The following is a 15,132-nucleotide window of genomic DNA, read 5'->3' as shown; positions in this document are numbered from 1 at the left end:
GAGTGTGTGCACGTGTGACCAGATGCGAAATGAGACTGTGATAAGCATGAATGTTGATCAAAGAAGATGAGGGGGCATTTCAGGTGAAGGTTGTTACGTGTAAATAGGGCATTGAATAATATGGAAATCTGCGTTGCAGTGCTTCTATGAGCTAACAAGCATTACAAGCACATTTGCATAATTTACTGTCTCGAATGCATTTAACTGACATGTAATTGTCTAAACGTGTTAAATTTTGATACGGTGAAATACACACTGATGATGAATGTGAATTATAGAGAAGAAAAGACCTATCTAAATAAGAAATCTAGTTTTAGCAACTAAATTACAAAGAATATATGACAAATTCCACAAGTCAGTGAGTTAGTAACTCACCACATCATAAATGTCCTCATCAGGTTTTGGCACGTAAAGGAGTGTGCAGTCATCCATGACCACCTTTAAACGGAGGTAGTGATAGGAAGGGTCCAGTTTGTTCTTCTGCAAGAGGACAACAATCCTTGAATACTTCTCACATAACAAAAATACATTTTATGAGGAAGACTCTTATGATCGATCACCTTGCAGACGGCACTCAAGACCTCTAGCGCCGTGTCACCGGGCTGCACCACAGCCAGGACGGGCTTGTCATCAGGCAGGCACACCCAGGAGGGAGCCAGGCTCTCTGGGAGCCAGATGTCGTTGTCCGGGGCCAGCTGAGGAAGACTTTTCACCAAGTTCTCTCGGTCCTTCTGAAAACACCCGAGTGAATACATAGTGGTTTGATTTCTGAACTAAACTACTGGCAACAACCAAAAAAGTCGTTGGCTGTCAATGACCATGATAGACAGCCAATGATTTTGGACAAAAAAGGGGGCAGATGAAAGATATATTTTGAAGGATGGAAATTATGCAATGTTAAGCTGTATCTTGTTTAATGTCTTGTGCCCCCGTTTTTCCTTGTACATTTGGTTTCTTTCGTTACTTTGTCACTTTCCCTTGGTTTTGTATTGTTTTAGAACAAGTTAATGTTATTAAAGATCATGTTAGTGCACCCTAACTCCCTGTGCCCGCCTGCTTCTCTGCACGAGTCCACTAAAACATAATACATTCCTGACCAGAATGATCATGCTAATAATTGACTTATTTGTTGCCATTGACAGGATAGGTTTAAGATCTATTTGACCCACTATCCCATTGAGCGATCAGGTTCCATTGCCGTTGACAGCAATAGTCGTCAAGGTGACCGTTGAAGAGGAAGGACGAAAATGTCCAGGTTCAGACTAAACTTTTTATCTGAGCAGTCAAGAAATCATTTTATTTAAGTCTCGTTTGACTATAGGCGTCAATAGCAGTCAATTAGTTAAGTGGGAACTGAGTATCACAACACTATTAAAATGTGTGCATTGTTGACATGATACTGCTGATACTAGATGTCAATTAAAGATATAATAGTAGATAATGACAATCTTATTGAAGAGCCTATGGAAGCTGTTGGTGGTCTGAACCATTTGGAGTTCTAATTACAAAATCTCATTCATGATCCCCTTGAGCTCCCAAATGGCTTGGAGCATCAATGTGAGCGTGCGCGACCAATCTGCCACCACAATCTGCATCGGTACAAACGCAGCCATAACAGGTTCTTCATTCTTCATTAAGGCGGAAAAGGAGGACCCACAATTTGGGTGCACCCCTAGGTCCCCCTCAACAACACAGCTCGGCACCATCTGGCCAGCCTCAGTGGGATTTGCCGGAAAATCCCTGAAAATGCCGTCAGCTGCGACCTTTCATAAATGATCCACACACATGTAGTACTGTAGCATCCATGTGTTACAGTCGCACGCCCTGCCAAGACGGAAGAGACAAAGGAAGTCTGCCGTTTTGGGTATAAAGCAACCATTTTGGGTCTAGCAAAATGTAATGTTATGATATGAGCGGAAAATGCGCATAGGATTAACAGGCAGACAAAGACTACCGACCGCCAGTCGATAGCCCCCGAGACCTGTCGACTCTAGCGCGATCGCCTCCAGCACAGGAAAATAAGAGACGATAAGGTGTCAATGTAGGAAGAAGATGTGCCGTTTGACAGGCTCCAAAAAAATGGTCGGGAATAGAAATAATTGCACGACGTGCGGATCAGACGCTGGGTGGTTTGCGAGCGACTTAATCCGGCAGTTTGCGCCAAGTAAAAGACACAACCTCAGAGGAATGATTACTGATGTGGAAGGCCATGGTTCCTCATAATAAGCAGTCATGAAAAGAACAAAAAAAAACAAAAAAGGGATCTGGGTGAAACCAAGTAGAAAATGACTGCATGCTGCTGCTTTTGGCCTCGGGGGACAAACAAGTGCAAAGACTAATCAGTCGCTCCAGTAAATTAGGAAAATGACAAGCGATGAGCTAGATTGGGATCCTTTTTGCCTAACAGGGAGGCACAAAAAATGAGTTTGATTTAGTCAAACTCTAATAAATACAAGTGAAAAGCTAAAATATGTGTCGATCGTCATAGATCTGAAATAAAGTCTTACAGATTTATCGCTCGCTGAATCTTCAAATGTGGCCTCGACGGGCGCTTTGGCCGGCTCGACAGCGTCAACAAACACCTGTTAAGATAGACGATGTACAGTGAGAACACTGAAAACTAGGGGGAGCGCTCCGCAGCGAGGATTTATCGGGGCCCACCTGGCTTATGGTGGGGTGTAACATCTTGGATTTCCTGCGGGACGCGGTGTCGAGCCCCCAGAGCGACGAGAAACGACTGCGCCGTTTGCTGAAGGAGCGAGATGGCGCGGCGTGGCTTCGTCGTTTCACGCTCAGCTCCGTACGTGCAGACACCTATGCAAGCACAAAGAACGCTTCATAACTTAAGATTGTACATAATTACTTTATATTAGTCAGATTGTTCAATTGGAAAGTACATACCTGTCAACCTCTGCCGATAACTGCCCTTATAAATGATTATGATTCCCCTTACAGGGTTTGTAAGGGGAATCATAATCATTTATAAGGGCAGTTATCGGCAGAGGTTGACAGGTATGAAAGTAGTAAATGTGTTTAAGAGGGGAAAAACAGGCAAACATGAAGGTAAGAAGCCACCGAGAATTGAACCCTCAATCTCAGAAGGGTAAGGCGGAGATGCTAACCACTGATCCAGCAGGTTAAAAATGTTCCATTTTTTTGTTCAATTTTTTTTTTTATATTCCATTGTCTGGCAACCAATTCAGGGTGTTCGCCACCTACTGCCTGTTGTTAGATAGGATTGGCTCCAGCACCCCTGCGACCCTCATGAGAATAAGCGAGTTGGATAACTAATGAATGAAGTTATTTTCCATAAAATCAAATTAAATAGGGGTATTAAAAAAAATCTGCAAGCGCATTGCAAATAAAATCCACGTGTCACAGTTTTAGTATCTTTTTTAAATACAGTATGCTGCTAAAAATATAATATCTATTTTATAGATTGAAGGATTATTAGAAAGTAAACATTCAAAACCATTTTAAATCTGTATGTGGGTATGGATTAAAAACAGTCATCTATGTAGTAAAATAAAAAGACAAAAGTCTTCAGTGAAGTATAAAAGATTAAAGGCTATGTCAAAAAATCCTACAATTATACTTCTTAAATATTTTGCTCATTTATACTGTACATGATATTGCACTGAGCTAATGTGTAAAATAACAACGTTCCCTTTACACAATGTAGACTAGTAAATCAGTAAAAAGCATACAAGATGAAATTAAAATTAGACTTTAAAATACGGTGCTGGTAATAATTGAAAGCCGACATTACAATCCTGACAATAAAATGAATAGAAGTAAAAAAGAACTCAGTTGATTGTTGATGTCTGACACGGCCAGACAGTGAGAAGGAAAGAGAGGGGGTGAAGAAGATAAGGAGACAAAGGATAAAGGGAGGGAGGGAGGGAGGAAAAGACGGGGGTGAGAGAAAGACTGAGTTAAGCCTGTTTGGTGGGAAAGCGCCTCAGGGACATTTCATATTGATCTGCCAATCAAAACCATCAAACGTGGGTTTGTGTTATTTGTTTCCCGGACGGAATTCTCCACAGTATTGACGTCAACTACTAGTGGGTTACAAATACACAATTGCATGGTTCTAGTGTGTGGACGGTACCAGAGCATGGAAGGAAGACACGGAGAAGATGCCCAAGCGCCCCATGGCCAGCTTGGTGGGCCTTGAGGCAAAACCCAACAGACGCTTGGGGTTGGGGGGCTCGCCTCCCTGCAAACTAGCCAGGTAGCAGCGACAGCGGAACAAGTCCATGTGGAAACGCTCCAAATTCTGCTCCCACAGGAAGATCTGAAGGGAATAAAAAGTCATTTACTTCATTCAACGGGAGCCACCAATCCAACCTACCTGCTCCAGTATGGTCTTCCTTTTCTTGGCATCGGTGACAGTGGACAGCTGCATGTCGCCCATTTTCTTCATCTTCTCATCCATGTCGATCTTCTGCTCCAGTTTGCGGATCTCGGCCCGGAGCAGGCGGACCGTGTCGTCGCGGTGGTGCTGGCGGGCCAGCGCGGCGGCGCACGCCGAGTGGATGGCCGTGATCCAGTTCTCCAGCTCTGTCTGGCCTGATGTCTGAAAGTTCAAAAATAAAAACAATAAAAACTAATAAGCAATAAAACACCTAACTCTATTGTTGTCCTCGTTTTTCCCCCTAAAGACCAATTTTACCCATTTATTTACAGTCAGCATATACTATATAGTATTTATCATTCATAAAACTGGACAGTTCCTGTTTGTTAGCTTCTCAATAACATAATAACATAAAAAGAAATCTGATTCATTTTTGTAAAAACTGTGAATTAGATCTAATTCAATTACCACACAATGCATCACGACAAAATATAGATAATAGAAAAATAACTTCCAAATACAATTCAACTAAGATATAAATAAATTAATTTTAAACTAAAGAGAATTAACGGTAAAAATATTTCTATCACAAAAATATAATACAATTTCATGAGAATGAAAAAAAATTACAACCAAGTGCATTATATTAAGAGAAAAGATACTTATAAAAACAAAATTTCTGCTAAACCATTCATTTATAATAAAATAGTATTGAAATACTTTGTAAAAATGAAGATATAATCAACAATATATTTACACACATTTACATTGAAGAGCGAGGCTACATTAGATTACATTACACTGGATCTATTGTTAAAGTCAGATGGTATGCTAATGAGCGGTCAGCCAGTCTAGTAAAATTGAATATGCTGGAATACGCGGGGGCGTCTTTGTCCTCGGAGTCGCCACTATGATAGTAGGCGGGCATACAAATGACAAGTTGTCATAGCTCACAATGCTCGCTGACAGCTCGCCCTTTAAACACGTCAACGTGGAAGACATATCTCACATACCTGGAAGAGGAAGGCGTCTCCGGCCGAGTTGCTGAGGCAGAAGACAAAATCCTTCTTGGGATGTTCGGGCACCGCCTGCACGATGGCATTCTCGGCATACAGCGCGTGCTTTGGAACACTGGTGTGGTCGATGCCCGACCGGCCGTCTGATTCGTACAGAAATAACGTGCAGCCTGGAACGAGCACAGAAAGTGTCACTTTGATGGCGATAGATGTCCAATCCAGTGTATCCAACGGCAAATTTTAATGCCACTCACGGCAATCGACTTCCAATACGTGGTGACCGGGAGGGGCGAATGAATAATCCCCTCTCCACGTCAATTTTGGACATCGATTGCCATTCCAGGCACGTAGTGAGGTAATATTGGTTGATTTTTGAAAGGACAAATACATAGCATCAGTGTGTCCTCCACAGACACACTCGACTAGAAGTGATTAATTCCTTCGCGGTTGTTGTGCATTTCCCGACGATTTGATGGATTAGACGCGGACGGCAGCGTGAAATGAGACCGCGTTCAAGGTCACGCGGACCAAGTTGCCATCAGACCTTTTAGCGAGACCCAGTAGTGTTTCCACTTGCGTCTGGCGGCCGGCTCCACTTTCTTGTTCTTCTTGTGCACCAGGAAGTTCTTGACGGCCAACGCTCCCGCCTTGCGCACCGTCGCGCCGTGGGCGCGGGCGGCGGCCGCCGCAGACTCCGACAGGTACGCGGTGCTGAGGGTGCCGCTGCTCTGTTCGTCGCTGACCGCCGAGCACGCCTCCTCCGAAGGGTCCCGGCCTTGGTGCGCCTGAAGGAGCAGGCGGAGGACAAATAGATTTTTTTGGGGAACTCATTGAAGGGCACAGGGATTGAATTGAATATATATATTTTCAAGCAGGAATTCTCTATGAATAACCTAACAAGTGGAAGAAATATTGTATTTCTCCTTACGCCAGTGGGGTGCACAGTATTTTCCAGCAAAACATTCAAGTGTTAAAACGTTAAAGATCATTTGCAATCATTCACTTCCAATTTTGCGTGTTTTTTTATTCTCACTAAGAATCCCTTCTCTATTGTTTTTCAGTCTGGTAAAGTAAAATTAAATTTTGAAATGTAAATGAGACAAAAAAGTTATCATATATTGTTTCAGGTTTGATGAATTAAAGTCGGGACGAAGACCTTCATCCTCTATTGCAAGGGTGTCAGACTCGGGTTGGTTCGCGGGCCGCTTTAACGTCAACTTGATTTCACATGGGCCGCGGACCATTTTAGATATAATATTTAGATTTTTTTTGTATAAATTGATTAAAAGAACTGGATTAAAAGCCCTGAATATTCAGTTTTTTATAGATCTACAATGTTTATTTTAGCTTTTTTATATATTTTTAGATTTTACAAAATGATTTTTGAACTAAAAACAGAAAAAAAAGATTAAAAAATTACAATTATTGATTTAAAAGGGGGGAAATCAGGAAATTTAATATACATCTATACTCTTCATTTTAATTTGATCCTAAAACAGAAAGTCGGCACTCTCAAATGATGCGGGGGCCAGATTTGGCCCCCGGGCCGCCACTTTGACACTAGTGCTCTATTGCTTTTGAGTCTGATGAATATAAATTTCCGCCACAACTAACCCAAACTTGATTGTTGAGCTCCTTGCGGAAGTTTTCATAGACGCCCCCGCCACCTCGCGGCTCCGCTGCGCTGGTGCTGCTGCTGCCGCTGTCACTGCCGTTCCCGAACAGGGCGCCTTCGACGGCCGAGTACACGGAGAAGGACGCCGACATGGCCTTGCAACGGCGCGAAAACGGCTCGCCGTCTGCCGCCACTACGCCATCAATGCCGCTGTCGCCGTACTCGCTGCCCTCGCCCAGCGCGGCCGAGATGTCCTGTTGTAAAAAGTGGCTGTCATTTTTCTACATTGTGGTTATTCATAGGGTAGCTGATACACTAATGCGTATGCATGTGTTTCCGCTGAAAAGTTTTCCACGAGATGTTCTGTGTCTTTTAACTGAACTGAAGCTCTGTTCTTGTTCCTCCATGTATTGCAGCCTTGTGTGTCTATTTATAGCCGCCACACAACCCCCAGACAGGGAAAAAACACACGCAAACATACACAGCGGGTGAATTTGTGATGAGCACTTAGGGTGACGCTTGGGGGGTTCTGGGAAGGAAGCTTTTGTTGTTTTGGACTTTTCTACTAATGGCGACTACGACACAAACTGTTGTTGTTTTAACAAAACTCCTGCGGACTGATTCAATAAGCAAATTGAAAAGAGATTTAATGAGCTAATTGGTTCCCATGACAGTGATACATGGGCAATCTAGTTGAAAAACAAAATGTTCTTTTCTTATTTTTATATTTTTCCTGCTGCAGACATGAAATGTATCATGTGGTGAACAAGTGGCTCTTCAGTTTTACCTGTTAGAACTACTACTTAAGCCTAACCCACATTGAAAATAGCATTTCATGCTACTTTCATTTTACATTTCAAGTATGCAGCAGGAAAAATATGAAAATAAGAAAAGAGCCCTTTGACATTTATCTTTATATAATGGTTTGCATTTATAAAATATAAAATAAAATAAAATGTACATGTATCAGACAGTGGAATAAGAAATTATAATTGCATTTCACATGTAATGTATCAAATGTACATTAAATATTATGAATTATATTCAACATTGATAAAAATCTTCTTTTAAAAAACTAATAATCAAGGAGTTCTTGTTTACCTGAGTGGTTTGTGCACGACGTCCCTGAAAAACAGGCCGGGTAGGTGGAGCAGCCAAGCCCAACCCGGTCAGGCCCTCCGACAGGCAGTGCGAACGTCGGCAGGGGAGCGTGAATGCTCCGTAGGCGCCCCCGCCACCTTCTTCCTCGCCCGAAGGAGACATGGGCTCGGCGTCGGCGGCAGAATCAACGCCGTCCCGCTCGCCTTCTCTGGGCCGGCCCTTTTGGCCCCGGAGGCCCGTGCTCCGGTGGCTGCACAGGTGGTCTAGAGACGATGCACGCTCTGCCGCGCCTGTCGTACACGAGGGTAAAAATGTTACGCTACTATTCAAAATGAACCGCTATTGACTCCAATAGATGTCTAATCACTTAAGTCCTAAATACTAAATACTAAAAAAAAATCTGTAAATGAGTTTATCATTAGTAGTAAGTGATAGGGTTGTCACAAGGTCACAAGTGTCAAAAAGTATCTCAGTGTCGATATTGAAATGTCTGCTTATATGCTATTTGATTGCAAAAGTCATGATACAGGATTACCTCGTTTATATGTTCTAAAACCGGCCACAATAGGTGAATGACCATGATGTTTTTATGGTGTCTAATATTTTTAAAAGCCAACTATCCCTGCTAACGAGACCAATTGTTAAGAAATAACAACATTTACTATGAAATAAAATACTCTCCAATTGTGACTTGTCGTTTTTCCCCATTTCCTGTATTTATTATTGGTCCTACACTATAAATGTGTCATTTAAATTTTGCCGGATTGAAGCCACAAAGTGGTCAATCTGCAAAGTGACTAGGTATTACTGTACTCAGTTATTTATTTGTTTTAATTTAGTTTAGCAGCCAGTTTTAAGTGGTATTTGCACCTTTTTGTCCCCTGTGCATTCGACTGAACTGCTCCTCTTCCTCCTCCTCCTCCTCCTCGCCTCCATCCACCATCTCCTCTGTGCTGGTCATGTGTTCCTGACTTAGGTCCGATAGCGAGAACTCCAGGCTATCCTCCCGCCACATGTCAGCCGACTTGGAGCGCTTCTTCTTGAAAGCAGAGGGCTCGTCGTCGCGAGCCGACGCGTCAGCCACGGACACGTCGGGGATGAGCTCTGCTAGACCGTCGTGCTCCTCGGGCCTCAAGGTCATGGCCACGCGCTGAGTCCAATGCGGATCCACGCCAAAGTCGGACAAGCCACCCGTATCGTCGGCGTCGAAGGCTTCCGACGGGATGCTGGGCGTGCTGGAAGAGCGCGTGGATGCGGCAGAGTTGCGGTGGCGCTCCGGGTGCTTGACTGACAGAGAGTGGCGAGCGCGGCGTGCCACCGGCTGCTTGGCGACGGAAGAGAGGCGGAGAGAGCGCGACGTGGCGTGTTTACGGGAGAGGTGGCCTGCCGAAACGCCGTGGATGGCGTTCTCGCCGTTTTGGCTCTCCACGTTACCCATTGCGACTGTTGGTCAAGCAGAACTTTTATCAGTAACACAAACAATATTGCGAAATACATGCATTTCTCATCCATAGTTACAAAATAACGTTCCCGTCAAATTATCCACAAGAACAACAACAACCTGAAACTGTAAAAATATCAAATACAGTGGTACCTCTACTTACCAACGCTTCTACATACAACATTTTCAAGTTACTTAACCCTTATATTTAATGTGTAATATGCAAATTACTGTTCCACTATTCAAATTTACGTTACAAAAATCCCTAAAAAATAATGACATTTCCTGTATTTGTTATTTTATTTCAAAATTGTTACAGTAGCGTAGTATTCTGCTTGAAAATCTCCCTCCACTCCGCTGCCCTCCCATTGGCTGTATCACAACAACAATAGACCTCCATTAATTTCATAAGTTGAGGTACCACTGTATTGTTTGTGTGACAAGTAGATTATTAATTCTTCTGATTTTAATGAAGCTCAGACCACTTTTTTGCACCTTTTTTGGTTAAAAAGTTCAAGAAATGTGCTTATGTTTGTTTACCTGTTGTCAAGGGTTGGGCCTCTGCAGCATCTTGAGCACGCTGTTCAGCAAGTGTATGATTCTCCGCATTACACTGGGAAAGCACCGCCGGGTGGGACAATTAAGATCTCACAATGACCTGTACACCATGCAAAAAAGTATCACCAAAATGTAATGTAAAGGTTTTTTTTAAGCCTAATATGTAACCATCATCCTTCTGCTGTGAATTGATATGAGTTTCTCATTAGTAGGCATACAATCCATTTGAAGTGGGAGGGTGACAGTGACTAAACAACAATTTATTAATAAAAAGAACCATAAAATCCAAAAGAATTAATATTTTTGAAGAAAAAAACACTGTTGTGGGAATATAGTTGGAAGTTATATTGAAGAAAATACTAATATAAAATATATATTTCTATATTTATATAAAGTATTTTTAAATGCTGCATGTTTTATCTCTATACATTTGGGGGATTTAAGTATCTTATATCATTATGTCAATTTTTTTTTTTTTTTAAACTTCAAGAAAAAAGTCACTCAAGAAAGAACACATTTATAAAATATATACCTTTTTTCCTGCGTTTTTAAATTGAGCGCAGTCATCCTTCAAGTATTCCCCTCCAGGTTGTTCTGACAGATGTCCTGGGCATGTCCAACTCCTCCTTGGGTAACTCAGAATGCCCTGAAAGATGAAGCAAGGGGGGGGGCATCGTTAAAACGCATACCGTGTCCCAACGTCGAGTCCCATTTCTTTGAAATCCACCCTGGAAACTCACAGCTCCACCACTAACCGCTCGGGCATGTGAGCACACGCCAACAACGCCAACCACTCTGCACTCTTCGCCAAAAAAAAACTTTTTAACAAATGACACTCTTACACTTGTGCGTGCAACTGAAGGAGAATACAAGCATGAAAATGTCTGCGCGATGACAATGATGCATGTGTAATAATTAAAAGACGGAGGTGGACAATTGTGACTTTTATCAGATGTAAGCGGTGGAGAGCGACATCATTTGTGTCATTGAGTAATACAGCCTTGTGCATATTAACCCCTGTATGACCAAATCGATCATATTTGGTGCATGGATTTTAAGCAATGTGATATTTTTCTTCTCTAAAAAAGACTGAAATTATATTTGATTTTTTTTAGTCTTTTTGTTCCAAGACACCATAAAAGGTTCAGAATTTAAGAATTTTAATTTGCGGATATCAATTTTTGGGTTATGGAGGCCATATTTGGATAGCAAATGTTAATACTATTTACTATTCAAATGTGATGTCCATGTACTGCATGATCTTTATGTATTGGTTTTATTACTACTAAATTATTTTCTTTGTAAAGGGTGCAAAGAAATGTAAAATGTTGAATATAAGTAAAAGAAGGCGACCCGGTGAATGAGTGGTTAACCCGTGGATCTCACAATTCTGAGATTGAGGGTTCAATCCCAAGTTTGGACATGTAGAGTTTGCATGTTCTTGCATGTTTTGGGATACTCCGGTTTCCTACCACAATCCAAAGACATGCATAGTAGTTGTAACTTTACCAAAAACACTTTCTCATGTAATAATCTAATAATTTGCCAGAATTCCTTTTTAGGAGATATAATAGAAGAGTTTCTTTTCAAATTATAAAAGGCAATAAAATTAAGTTACTTTATAAAATCACCCAGGCCGATTTTGCATTATTAGTCATTGCTTGCAATGTTTTGATATGATGATGTTGTATTATGTCACGTTTCCAAATATTTGTATATCATCATTTTTGCACTGAAAATCGCAAATGGAATCGAAATTCAATTAAACTGGTTCTGGTCCCCCCCCGGAGGCCTTTCCATTTGCATCTCGCACGCAGCGCAACCAACGTGTTGCTTTTCCTTTCACATTGTTGACTCGTTTTTTGTCGGATTTTCTTTTTTACTTCCCCTAAAGCGAGGTCTGTGTGCATGTGGGGGGTGCACAGCTATGAATAGAAAGGTGTGGATGGATGGAAGATGGAAGATGGAAGCAGAAGACGACGCTCTCTTGGGAAGGGGGCGAGTGAGGTTATTGTTGCTGAGCTTTGAGAGGATAAAAGTGTTTCTGCCTACGCCTGGCAGCTTCTTTACTAACAGTATTAGATCGAATCGCTGTCTGCTAGAGGAGAATCGAACTAAAAGTCGGCTGCAACATCAAATGCTGTGACTGGAATTCCTAATCTACTAGACAGGTGATTGGATGACAACGGGGTATTTTTAATACCTTTTATCAGCTGATGTAAAGAGCTAATTATCTCATTCTCAGAAAATAAATGAATGAAATTCAAGGGGGGGTTTTTTCATAACAAAAGTAAACCGCTGCTCAAAGTCAATTGTCAAACTGTCAGAATGCTGATAACCGATAAAAAGCAAACAACCATTTCTAAAGCAAAAGGGTTTTCCTCAATGGTCATAGATAGCATTATTGTTATTATTTTATTTTTCCTTATCATGTTTTTAGGTGTACAACATTGTTTTTTTTTAAAGAACAAAAATTCCCAACGTGAGTCATTCTTATATAACGACACTGTGTATTCCACCTACAACCATAAATCATCATCATCATCACAGAGAGGCGCGCATGACTAAGTGCCATCACCTCCTGGAACAACAAAAACAACTTGCACCATCTGTGAAGACTCATCAAAATCATGTCTTCTTTTGACGAGATGTTTGTTCGGCTTACTTGTTGTTTTAAGGAGTACCTTGGCAAACTGTTCTGAAGGTGCTGTTCTGTCCAAAAGCATCTAACAGACTGTCCTGAAAATCATAAGCAACCACGGCCAACGCATTCAGTGTCATTAATAGCGGTAGATGTACAAAGTAGTTCTTTTAACAGTCTTGAAACCATTGTAACATGAGATTGTGACAGCTTGACTGATTTCCTCTGACCTCTGGTACCCCCTTGGGCCACTTCAGCCCTTTTGAAAACCCCAAAAGCCACTGACATCTCCCCTGGACTAACCCTACCCTCAAGCCTTTTCCTGCACCTTTGACATTCTTCACATATTTCACTCCCCCACCTACCAGTAGTCCTTCGGCTCCAGAATGCAACAAAACGGAGATCTGGGAAGCAGCTTCTGCAACGTAGGGATTCAAGATCAAACATGTATGCAGGCTTTCCTAGCATCCACACCCACAGTTCCTCAAAGATATTAGTGCTCGGGTTCCCTAAAGAGCGAGATTAGTTTCTTATTCATTCCTTCGGGATCTGACGAGCATAAATTGGCTGCCCCGCCCACCCCCCCCCCCCCTCGCAGCTTCCACTACCGCCGTGCAACTGCCATCCCCGCTTCTTAAATCAAACGGCGTTTAAAGCTTCATCGGTCCGGCAATGAGTGGCACAACAAAGCTTTTCTTTTCCCACATAAAAGTACAAAAACACTAGGCGGGACTGTGGATTACTGTCACCGAGTCAAAGCCACGCAACGGCTGCCAATTGCCGAGGACGAGCCAAGCCAATCTCACGGAAAAAGTGACAGTTCATCCTTAATCCCGCCGTTTCGGCACGCCATTTCGGTGCGTGATATGCCACTGCCTGCGCAACTGCGTTACCCCACGTTAAAGACGTGCAAAACCCTCCTTTGGGGAGCTCGTGGCCAAACGTGACACGCCGTCCGGCTATAATTATTGGGCCTCGGCAGAAGTCTGCGTTCCAGGTGAATGATCTTGAACCGCAGCCGCGAAAAATTAGAAAATGATACATTTGTGGGTCAAAGTGTCTGAGGATCAAGTGCCACGATATTCGGGATTTGTTAACAGGCAATTCCCTTCCCGAGTGCCACTAACCTCATTAAAGACACTTTCCCAACGAGCCGGGAGATTACGCTGCACACTTCTCATCGTGACCGACTGCCGTCTACGAAACGGCGTGGTCGGGGATTACCATAATTTAAAATAAAATCCCCTCAGGCACGAGCACCCCCGTGGAACGATGGCAAATGCGACTTACGATGCTTCGCTACCTCGGCGCAGATTTGTCATGACAAACATTGAAGATATAAACATGCTGATAAAGCCACCAGTTTTCTGCCTTTGGGGGTATGAATAGAGATGCGACAGCGACTCATTTCAAGTAACAAAAAAAATTCTGGGAAAAAAAGCAGCTGTGTAACATTCTACTTTTGAGGTAGAACTAGTTTTTGACACAAGGCTTGCCTGAAATTAAGTCAGGACTTTTAGGAGTTAATTCAAAACCGAGACCAAAACAAGACCAAATCCAAAACTGCCAATTAACATACGTCAACCTACACAAGGGAATAAAGATGGAAATTAGCCCTCGGCTACAATCTTATATATGTTCATTAACATGAAGAGAAATATGTTCATTATTATGTGCTGTCCCTTATTAAATAAATCAAACTCAAACTCAAACTTGGTGTACAGCAATTCTTGAGGTGCCAACAGAGCTCACCTAAATACAAAATTATGATTTGCCATTTATTACAATTTTTTGCATGGTGTTTACTGGGCTAAAAATGTAAATATGGGATTGGCATTGATAAAACTTCTGATAAAAATAGAATTGGAAGTACTACAAAAATCAGCATTGCTATATCCCTAAGCAAGATTTATTGGTTGGGAGAAAGAAGAATTTGCCAAAATAAGGAGATATGAACATCTAGCACCTGAAGGAATATAGAATTATCTGACATGGTATTCTGTCTAAGCCGTGTAAAATCGCACAAAAAAGGGCAATGTTGCGCCTCGCTGAGCTTCGCGTGGAAGAGGTAAAAAAGAAGAAAAAAAACCTGCTCTCACAAAATTCATATGAGAGACCACCTCCACAAATCCACTTGAGATTAAGTCCACGCCCAGCCAGACAGGTGTGCATGTCAGCAAATTGCGAGGCGTAATACTTCCCGTTCTGCTCGACACCCTCGAAATAACAGGGAAGCTGAGTGGGCAAGAGCGTGGGATAAGAGGGTTTCAGGCAAAAGGTAGACATGATGGATGCGGGGTGGAAGGATTGGGCTTGTTGATGGACTGACGAGAGGCTGTTAGAAGGGTGAGGGGAATGAGTTGGACTGCGCAGGTAGACTGAGGAATGGCGTGTGGGGGAAGG

At 42.3% G+C, this 15,132-nt stretch overlaps 1 protein-coding gene across 1 annotated transcript in view; it reads right to left on the bottom strand.

The window, feature by feature from the left end:
* tiam1a (TIAM Rac1 associated GEF 1a) overlaps positions 1–15,132 on the bottom strand; it is a 31,815-nt gene that overhangs the window by 8,987 nt on the left and 7,696 nt on the right. The window contains exons 2-14 of the mRNA XM_077591422.1: positions 10,621–10,734; positions 10,071–10,188; positions 8,960–9,532; positions 8,090–8,379; positions 6,988–7,242; positions 5,918–6,158; positions 5,371–5,543; positions 4,355–4,579; positions 4,112–4,297; positions 2,662–2,814; positions 2,508–2,582; positions 561–731; positions 376–480 (exon numbers count right to left, since the gene is read on the bottom strand). Coding sequence (XP_077447548.1) covers positions 376–480; positions 561–731; positions 2,508–2,582; positions 2,662–2,814; positions 4,112–4,297; positions 4,355–4,579; positions 5,371–5,543; positions 5,918–6,158; positions 6,988–7,242; positions 8,090–8,379; positions 8,960–9,527 — 2,442 coding nt within the window. The 5' untranslated portion in view covers positions 9,528–9,532; positions 10,071–10,188; positions 10,621–10,734. The remainder of the gene's footprint in view (positions 1–375; positions 481–560; positions 732–2,507; positions 2,583–2,661; positions 2,815–4,111; positions 4,298–4,354; positions 4,580–5,370; positions 5,544–5,917; positions 6,159–6,987; positions 7,243–8,089; positions 8,380–8,959; positions 9,533–10,070; positions 10,189–10,620; positions 10,735–15,132) is intronic.

The sequence above is a fragment of the Stigmatopora argus genome, chromosome 22 (genome assembly GCF_051989625.1).
Source record: "Stigmatopora argus isolate UIUO_Sarg chromosome 22, RoL_Sarg_1.0, whole genome shotgun sequence".
In the NCBI taxonomy this organism is placed as follows: Eukaryota; Metazoa; Chordata; class Actinopteri; order Syngnathiformes; family Syngnathidae; genus Stigmatopora; species Stigmatopora argus.
This window is presented reverse-complemented; position numbering and strand designations above follow the sequence as displayed.